Genomic DNA, 9,843 nt, shown 5'->3' with positions numbered 1-9,843 from the left:
TTTATTTCTTTACTGCAATCCATGGTCTGAATATGTGCAGCGGGCAGGAAGGACCCCTCGGGCCCTTACAGGTTGAACTGTGCCCCCAAAAAACAATGGACTGAAGACCCCGGCACCTCAGAGCACATCCTCATTAGCAAACAGGGGCTCTCAGAAGCAGCTGGGTTAAAATGAGGTCATGGCGTAGGCCCTGACCCAGAGGAGCTGGAGTCCGCAGAAGGGAAAGCTGATGCAGAAGACTTGCAGGGCCGTCGCTGTGCAGACCACAGGGAGGCAGGTGAGGCCCCTGGCTGGGCGGAGGCATCCGCACCTGAGGGCCCTTGCCTGCGCCTTCATCTGAGACTTCAGCCTCCAGAACCTAGAGCTTGAATTCCTGCTGCTTCAGGCTGCATGGCTCTTGCTGCTTTGTTGCAGCAGCTCCGGGAAGCTAAGACGGACTTGACTGAAATATATGGGCGCCTGGGTATTCAGCCTCAGGGCTTCAAGCAGGGCTGTGGCTAAAGACACGGCGGAGAGCCAACAGCTCAGACCGCAGCAGAGACAGGCGCAGAAAAGGCTGGCCACGAAGGAATCAGGGCGTTCCAAAAGGGCCTCAACCACACCCATCTATGTGGGAGAGAGAGTGGCCAGGTGAAGCATCCCAACGCACCACGCTCCAAACAAGCTTCATAGAAGCAGCCCCACAATGCAGCCATCTGGATGTCCTCATAGAATGTCTTATCGATACCCGGCTACGAAGACCAAGAAGTCGGGGCCACAGAAGGGGAAGGACGACCAGAGGACTGGGTATCAGATGAGAGGGAAGCAGTGGTGGGGCCCATCCCACCCTCACAGTGCCACCTGCTGGGGTGAGGCCTGGAGGAGCTGCCACATGCAAACCTAGAACCTGCACCGCCCTTTCCCCAGCATGGTGTCTCACAGGTGGGAGGCCCTGGGCGCTTCTTTCGGTGCATTTTTCTGATGAATGACTGCCAAACAAGGCAGCCCTGCTGGTCAGGGGATAACATGGCCACTTCCCTAGATGCAGGCAAAGGGACCCCTGCACACCGTGCCTATCCTCAGACTCCACCTGAAAGCAGCTGCCTGAAGGCACTCAGGGCTCCAGGCATGAAGACTGCCCCAAACCCCAACCTGCTGACCCACCACCTCTAGGGACACATATGTCCCCCTCCCTGACAGCTTTCACTTACTCAGCAAAAAATGTCCCCGACCTTCACAGCAGCAAAGGGGGCTTCTCAGGGCCTGATGTGGGCACATGCAGTTCCCTAAACTCCAGGAAATCCTGCAGAGTTTGTTGCTATCACCCATTTTCAGCAGGCCTGTTCTTCAGGAGCCTCCAGGGTACTGCCAGAGAAGCTACTGGAAGTTTTGCTTACAGACAAAACGCCAGCCCAGCCAGGAACAGCAATGAGAACACACAGGGCGTCCTGGAACGTGGCAGTGGAGCTTCAAGAGGGGAAAGTGTAACAGGAACCTGCGGGACCAACACAGGGTTGGACCGGACCAGACCAGACAGGTCAGAGTTGGACTGGCCAGGCTTTCAGCTCCCAAGAAGCAAGGCCTCTGGCTGGGCGCACCTGGAGACAGGTAGGATCCCAGCCACGCAGCCTGGCATGTTTCCCTGGGGCAGCTCTATGGGTACAAGATGCTGACCAGCCCCAGACACCTGGGGCTCCCCAAGGAGGGAGGGCTATCCTGGAAGCCACAGCCCTGCAGAGGGATGGAGAAGTGAGGCCCTCACCTCACCCTGGCTGGCCAGCCTCCTCCACTGTCTGCAGCAGGCCTGCTGAACATGCCCTGTGGATCCTTCTGGGCAGAAGCTGTCACTGCTGAGCTGCCAGCCACTTCACGCATAAATCAGGCAAGAACCAACCAATGTCAGGGGCTACAGCATCCCACTCCCAATGAAACAGCAGGCAGCTGACTTAGCACCCGCACCAGTCCTGCCGCAAGACAAGGACCGAGTCTCACTCATGCTCACTGCTGGGCTCAGGAAGTTTTGAGTTCACCTGCTCCTCAGAAGGGCCCACCAGGAGCAAGGGCAGGTCCTCCTGCCCTCACCCACAGGGATTCGGCTCCACTCAAGATGACCTCACCCTAAGCAGCACAAGAGGGAGGCGGAGCAGAGAATGTCCGAGACGCCGGATGATTCCACCCCTTTACTTTGCCTTTGTGGACACAACCCCTGTGCAGGCCGTGCTCCATGGGGCTCCCGCGGCCCAGGGGAGAAGCTGCAGCTACAGGACAGTTTTTAGACACGTGGCCTGACCGTTTGCCATTCGAGGATTACAGCAAATGATTCTATTTGTAATTTCTACCCTTCCCATTGCCTCCCCCCAAAAAAAACTGTACATGAGTTTACAAACATATTAACATATAAATAATGAGAACCGTCCTGGTGGGAGCCTCCTTCGTTGTCTCTGCTGGAGATGAACACTGAGGGGCGCTATAACCACACAGACTGCCTGTGACATCGGGAGTCTCACGGTGGTTGTCCTGGGCCCGCAGCTGGCTTTTTCGGCACCTCCAGGTTCAACCACCAGTCCGTCTCTGCTGTGCCCAGGGTAGAGCCCGGGGGCTGCGAGTGTGTGTGGCTCTCCCGCCCGTCATCGCTCTGGCTCAAGCTCATGCTGGAAGGGACGCTTCCTCTCCCGACAGTGCTTCTTGTGGGCTGGCCAGTCCTTCTGCTGGCACTGGGAGCCACAGTACCGGGCCACCTGGCAGCGCCCACAGATGTTGAACTCCCGGAGCTGAAATACAGAACACTTGTGGCTTCACCGTCATGCCTGGGATGCAGTGTGGAGCAAAGACTGCACTGCACGGACAATCTGACGGACCCAGCAAAACACCATGTACCAAGGCTGGAGGGCCTGGGCCCTGGTCAGGCCAGCACAAGTGCAAAGGGAGACCACCCTGGTGGAAAAGCCCAAGTGGTCTCTGGGGAATGGGGCCCTGCGGTGGGAGGGCAAGACCCCAAACCAAGGCTGGGCTACAGGGTAGAGGTGCCAAGGACCAGGCCGCACTGCAGCACACCCACCTGCTTCTCAATCACCGTGCAGGGAGGGTAGTGGCACTCGTAGTAGGTGCAAGAATTCTCCTCCTCTTCCACTACATCCCCGTTGGCATTATAGTACCGGGTCACATTTAGGACAGGAAACTGTTCTTCTATGGGGTCTGTAGGCAGCTGCTGAATTGCAAGCCAATACAAGCTTTGCTCCCTTAAAGAAAGAAGCAGACACTTCAGTGCACTCTGGCCAAATGGGGCCAGTACACGGCGGGCGATGTGATGACTCCGGAGAGTGCCATGCTGCCCAGATACCCGGCCCCAATTCCCGTCTCCTCCGTGCATCCCTGCTGCATGTGCTTTTCACCACCTGACAGTAAATATTGTGTCTCGTCTTCCCACTCACCCATAAGCACCGCCTCATCTGTCACCCTGTCCCCAGCACCTGGGACTGACAGGCAAACAGTAGGCAGGAGGCAGGGCCCACGTCAGGCCCCTGCGCAAAGCAAGGCAGCCCCTCTCCTTGCCCTTGACCTGCAGAGGTGCCCATTACTGCCCCGTCGGTCCACCTCCCCTTCCATGCCGGGAGCTGCCCTATGTCCATCTGTACACGTGTTGTACAGAACAGGCCCTGGAGCGAGCACTGGCTGCTCAGAGGCAAGTGTGGGCAGCCCCAGCCCCGCTGCATCACAGAGTAAAGGAGCTGCATAAACCACCCCAACAAACCTGTTCTCTGAGGCCAGACCCTGAGGAGACTTGGTTAAAAGGTGGAAGGATCAGGACATGGGAAGATGTTAGTGAGATCCCACCAGACAGAGGCAAGTTTCAGACACTGCTGGCTTCTGAAGACAGAAAAGGAAAACACCTCTTTGCCAACAGGCCCCTTTTGTGGGGGCTGAGCTGACACAGAGCCAGGAAAGCAGAGCAACAGCCCAGGCCTGACAAAGACAGGGTGACCCCACCACAAAGAGCCAGACCACAGGGAGGCCACAAACTGGGATCCAGAAGGATGCACAGCACCCAGCCATGCAGGATGTCAGACCCACACTGGCTAGCTGACTTCTGCTTGTGGCCTGGGGTGCTGATCCTGCACAAGAGGCCCAATACCTGCTGGGTTCTAAAACCCCATGTTGGCAAACCAAAGATGGCCGAGCCTGATCAGTCCTGAGCCGCCGCAGGCCCACCTCCTGCAGCAGGGAGTTGTATAAGGCAGCAACCTCAGCGCAACTCATCCTGCCGTGCCCATGAGAATGGGCTGACCAGGAGCATCAGCCCAACACCCCCTTTCCAAACAGCTGTTTTTAACGGCAGTTATCTCCTCTCCTGACTAGGAAGGGTGCTGAGAGGATTCAAGGTAACATTCAGTTACAGGCTGGCCGGACCCTGAGTCTTGTTGACAACTGGCTGAAATGACCCGTACCACGGTAGGGACAGACGGCATTGCCTGGTGGAGTGGTGGGCAGTGGGGGAACTTGTGGAGTTGGGGAGGGCCCATCCCAGCATCAACACTGAGCATGTATCAATGTGGGACAACGCCGGAGGAGATGCTACGGATGCTGCTTTGCCTGCCATGCACTCCTTCCCCTTCCCGTGGATGACACAACTCTGACTTCATGTAGAAAAGTGATTCAAAGCAAGCTAACTACAGTTCATCCCAGGGCTTCCCCAGACACCACCAGAACAGGTGCCTGCTTCACTCCACAGGTGCTGGGTAGTGCCCATGCCGCCTCTTGGAGAGGAGCCAAGAGTGGGGGCGCAGAGCTGGAGGCAGCAGCATCCCTGGCTCTCCACATTTCAGTCAGGATACCAAAACGTACCCTATTTTTGTTTCAGCCAAATTGAGCTGTTTCTGTTTCTTCCAACCCAAAGTTCCAGCTAACATTATCCCCAAAAGAAAAAAAATCCCATCCAACAATCATAAGAGGATTGGCGTCACTCACAAGCAGTATGAGAGAAGGGTCAAAACTCTAATATTAGAGCAGGGACCGCGCATGGTGGTGCACACCCGTTATCTCAGCTACTCAAAAGGCTGAGGCGGGGCTGGGCGCGGTGGCTCACACCTGTAATCCCAGCACTTTGGGAGGCTGAGGCAGGCAGATCACCTGAGGTCAGGAGTTCAAGACAGCCTGCCCAACATGGCGAAATCCTGTCTCTACTAAAAATACAAACATTAGCCAGGCGTGGTGGCGGGCACCTGTAGTCCCAGCTACTAGAAAGGCTGAGGCAGAAATGCTTGAACCAGGCAGGCAGAAGCTGCAGCAAGCCAAGATCGCACCACTGCACTCCAGCCTAGGCGACGGAGCCAAACTCCGTCTCAAAAAAAAAAAAAAAAAAGTGCCGAGGCAGGAGGATTCCCTGAAAAGCCAGGAGTTTGAGGCCAGCCTGGGCAACACAGTGAGACTCATCTGTAAAATTAATTAATTACATTAAATAAACAGAGCAGGGAACAAAACCACTAGCCCAACAAGAATGAAAGACACTGCAGGCTCTGCCTTCATTCTGAGAGACCCAGTAAGGAGGGGATGGGGGGACTTGCAGGACTCCCTCCAGGGTGGCAGGAACAGCAGTTTGGGGGTGGCATTTTGGAGACCTGGGGACTGTCCCCACATCACCAACCAGTGTCTCAGGTGCTCCCACTGTTCCACCTCGGCTGCACGGGGCTCTAGCATGACCCTGAGGTGACAACTGCAAATATTCTACCCACAGCCACCAACCATCACCAAGCCCAAGACACTAAACCTTACCAGCATTGCTGACAACCATCTGCTAGGGCAGTTGGCACTGCTTGCACCAGGAAAGGCTGCCCAGAGGCTTGAGGACATGCCCAGAACCCCCAGGGCGACCGGGGAACATGTCAGCGAAGCGTGTGTGGCTGGGGACTCCCTGGCTCAACTGGGTTCCCAACCCCCATCCTGCTGGTCCCTCGGCTCTTCCCAAGGGCTCCATGAAGTTCACAGCCTGGCTGGTTCTAGGGCCAGCAGGAACTGCCCTCCCACGTGGGAAGCCCATGCACAGCACTGCTTTCAGGATCACAGGCAAGTGGGGGGCCAAGGGCTGAGCCCTGAACCACACATTCTCTGCTTTAAACCTGTGCTTAAGGAAAACTGTTTAGCAAAAGAACACAACAAAAAGACCCATCTGTGTGCACAGAAAGGAATCCTGAGGTGAGGAAAGAAGGAAGAAATCCTGAGGTGAGCACAGAAGGAAGGAATGCTGAGGTGAGGAGAGAAGGGAGGAATCCTGAGGTGACGAGAGAAGGGAGGAATCCTGAGGTGAGCAGAGAAGGAAGGAATGCTGAGGTGAGCAGAGAAGGAAGGAATCCTGAGATGAGGAGAGAAGGGAGGAATCCTGAGGTGAGGAGAGAAGGGAGGAATCCTGGGGTGAGGAGAGAAGGGAGGAATCCTGAGGTGAGGAGAGAAGGGAGGAATCCTGGGGTGAGGAGAGAAGGGAGGAATCCTGAGGTGAGGAGAGACGGGAGGAATCCTGGGGTGAGAAGAGAAGAATCCTGAGGTGAGGAGAGAAGGGAGGAATCCTGGGGTGAGGAGAGAAGGGAGGAATCCTGGGGTGAGGAAAGGGGCTGATGCCTCCCGGGGTGTGGGGCAGAAGCCCTGCTCACACGGAGTCCCAGCGCTGGCCCTGCCAGGAGCAGGCAGCCCTTCTCCTCACTTTGTCATGCCGGCTAAAGGGAGGTTCCCAGAGCCAGTTATCAGAAGAGCAACGCAAAAACACATACCAAGATCCTTCCCGCTCCCATGAAGAAAAGAAGGATTCCACACTTTGGGGAAAAACAATGAAAGTCCCAAAACATACAGAAGCATCAGGGCTCAGAGGAGGAACACGAGACCCTCTTGGAAACAAGAGCTTTGGAGGTGGCCCTCCTCAAAAGGCACCTCTGCCGGCATCACCGGGTCCTGAGAAGACCCACCTCTGTTTGCTGGAGGTCTCTTCAGCCTTGGGCCGCCAGCCCCACGGCACCAGCTGCAGGTTGTCCAGGCGATTGTCCACAGTCACGGCGTTGAGGTGCACCACCTGGAAGCCCGGGGCCACGCCGCCCCGGTGCCGCTCCCTACAAACAGACAGCAAACCCTACATCTAACCCTGCATCGCTGCCTCCCACCCCCACAGACACTTCTGGTCAGGCACCAAAGTCCTCCAGGAAGAAACGTCAGCCATGTGATCTGATCAGGCCCCTGCTCCTCTGGAGGAGGGCACCTCAGGTGGAAGCTGCTGGGAGAAACCCAAGCACCTGATCTGTGGACCGAACAGGACAGGGATATAGGGAGGACCCGGCCCCTAGACTTCGGAGCACAGCCAGCCAAGGGTGGAACGCAAAACCACCTGAGCAGATGGCCTGGAGACAGCTCCCCACCTGAGTGGTCCCCACCATGCACACCAAGGGGCTCAGCAAAAACCCAGCATGGGGAGCAACCACCGTCCCTCCAGAGGCCGCCAGGCCCGGGCAAGCTTCCAGCAGAAAGTCCACTTGGTGTTTCAAGCGTAATATACAAATCATTCATTCCTTTGAGTTAGTGGCAAAGCACGCAAAAATAACTGCGAGATTCAGGGAAGGCAAGGCAGGGCCTCAGTGGGGCAGGGGCCTCCAGGCGCCCTGTGCCATCGGAGCTCACCCAGGAGCCCAGTGGCAGGGGGCAGAGACAGCTTGGAAACACCCACCACAGCAGTTCATGAAGGAGTCTCCCAGAGCCCCTTCCTCGGTTCTTGTCAAAGGCATAGGCAAATATCTTAGCACCATTTCCATCTGCATCCACTTCCATTCGGGCCTGAAAAGGAACAAGGGAAAGAGCCATTAAGAAGCCTCCAATTCTCAGCAACACTTCAATTCCCTCTTAGAAAAACCAAGTGAAACAAGCAAGCCAGAGGGACAAATGCCAGTCCTGTCCCTGAGACCCTGGGGAGTACAGAACCTCCCATAGGCACATGGCTCCCAGGGGCCAGCGTGGCCCACCACCACTCTGTCTATCCAGGCAAGAAACCCTCACAAACAACTCTGCAAAATACAATGGACATAGACAAATACACTTTCCTACTCTTAAAAAAAGCCCACAGTGCAGTGAGATAGAGAAACCCCTGGACAAGTCACTACTGTGAATGTGTGGGGCAAGAGATAAAGTGTGGTGAGGGAGGCCAAGCTCAGTGGCAGGAATGGAAGCTGGGAAGAGGCAGGAAGACCCCATGAGAGCAGAGAACGAGAGGCAGCTGGGCAGCCAGGAGGGGCTGCTAGGGCAGGCTCAGCAGGTGGCAAGCTCTAAAGAACAAGGTCTTCGAGCTAACAGACATGGTCGACGTGACACGATCGCAAACGTGAGAACATTCCATTTGCTTTCAAGAAGAGCTAACAGCTGGCGTGAAACCAAGGAAAGACCAGTGTCGCCAAGCTGCGTGGGCCACAGTGGGAGCAACGGCCAGGTTCTGCAGGGCCACGGCTCCATGTGGGGCTGAGGGCTCAGGGCTCACAGGCCAGCCCCAGATGTCCACTTGTGGGGCCGCCTGCTCTTGCAGCAGAGGAGGGCTCGCTCCTCGTGACCCTCCTGGGCACTGACCACAACCATTAAGGGAGGGAACAGGCATCCTTACTTACCTCAAAGGAGTAGCTTTCCACCAGCGGGATGTCCTGCTCATCGATCAGCGTGTATTTGGTCTGGAAGAGTTAACCACATGTTTCAAATCATTACATTTGAGATCTGCGTGAGGTGCAGTAACCTTATAACCAGGACAGGCAGGAGCCTGTTGCATTTTCCTGTGAAGTGGAAAGTAACCACAGGCCTCTTCAGACCAAGACAGCTCAGCACAAGGGGGGCCTCATTCCACCATTTGGGGTGGTGCAGTCTACGCAAAAACACAGGCAGACTGGTTAAAAGACAGCAGACCACTTTCATCTGCGCCAGAGGAGCTGGTATCAGGCCTCATCCTCACAGGCCTAACCCCAACAGTGGCACCGAACATTTAACACACCAATAAACCTAGGCAGAAACGGTTTCACTGAGCTGAGGGAGGGTCCGGGGCTGAGGCAGAAGGGCCAGAAGGTTTTGATTAGGGTGTATTTATTAAGCTGAGCTGCTCATTGAATTGTCCTTTTTAGTTTTTTGTCCATCTGAAAAGTTCCAAAGAAAAGCTGTAAGGGATGACACTGTCATCAGTGGTGGAATCAGAAGGGGTCTGCGGTCTCTGACCTGACTAGGGAGCCCACCCTTCCCTGGTGGAAAAAAGCCTCCTCCCCAGCAGGCCCTGCCTATGCTCTTGCAGCAGGGGCAGGAAACAGGAACAGGTCCCAGAACGGGCCAGTCTCCCTCTTGGCAGTTTTTCTTCTGGGATCTGAACCTGTTTTACCTGACGCCGCCTGACACTGCCTCCGCTCCTCTCTCCCACCAGAAGCTGCAGCCGCTGGTGACGGGAACAGGGCTCCCATCCGGGTAAGGACCCTGGTTGGTGCAGCTGCACAGGTGGCTCTGAAAAACCGCCAAGCCTCAATGCCCACAGGTGCCATGGAATCCCCTGCCTCAAACGTGGAGCGTGGGGGCCAGGTAAGAAGAGAAATCGAGGAAGGCCCTGAGTCTGCAGCATCAGGGCCCAGGCTTCTTCCTCTCTGCTCTGAGCCTGAGGCTCAGCCTAACCCGGCCAACCCCTGGCAGCGTTAAAACGAGCCCGAAGCTCTGCTGAGAACTGGGAGGCACAGAAGAGCCCACACCAGACCCGCCTCGGCGAGAGGTGTGGAGGTGGCGCTGCCTCGGAAAGGGCGCTGTGTTTAAACCGTGTGGCCGCACCGGCAGCCCGGACGCCGCGCTAGGCCCCGGCTCCCCGACACCACGGGGAGGGCTCCG

The 9,843-nt window shown here is 56.3% G+C and overlaps 1 protein-coding gene across 1 annotated transcript in view; it reads right to left on the bottom strand.

Annotated features, from left to right (window-relative positions):
- Positions 1-2,132: 2,132 nt before the first annotated feature.
- The window catches only part of ZMYND19 (zinc finger, MYND-type containing 19), a 23,784-nt gene continuing 16,073 nt past the window's right edge, over positions 2,133-9,843 (bottom strand). Inside the window, exons 2-6 of the mRNA XM_011957388.1 lie at positions 8,604-8,663; positions 7,679-7,785; positions 6,930-7,070; positions 3,038-3,218; positions 2,133-2,750 (exon numbers count right to left, since the gene is read on the bottom strand). Coding sequence (XP_011812778.1) covers positions 2,607-2,750; positions 3,038-3,218; positions 6,930-7,070; positions 7,679-7,785; positions 8,604-8,663 — 633 coding nt within the window. The 3' untranslated portion in view covers positions 2,133-2,606. The remainder of the gene's footprint in view (positions 2,751-3,037; positions 3,219-6,929; positions 7,071-7,678; positions 7,786-8,603; positions 8,664-9,843) is intronic.

This window comes from Colobus angolensis, unplaced genomic scaffold, assembly GCF_000951035.1.
Source record: "Colobus angolensis palliatus isolate OR3802 unplaced genomic scaffold, Cang.pa_1.0 Scaffold44, whole genome shotgun sequence".
Taxonomy (NCBI): Eukaryota; Metazoa; Chordata; class Mammalia; order Primates; family Cercopithecidae; genus Colobus; species Colobus angolensis.
The sequence above is the reverse complement of the archived record's forward strand: the minus strand, read 5'-3'. Positions and strand labels throughout refer to the sequence as shown.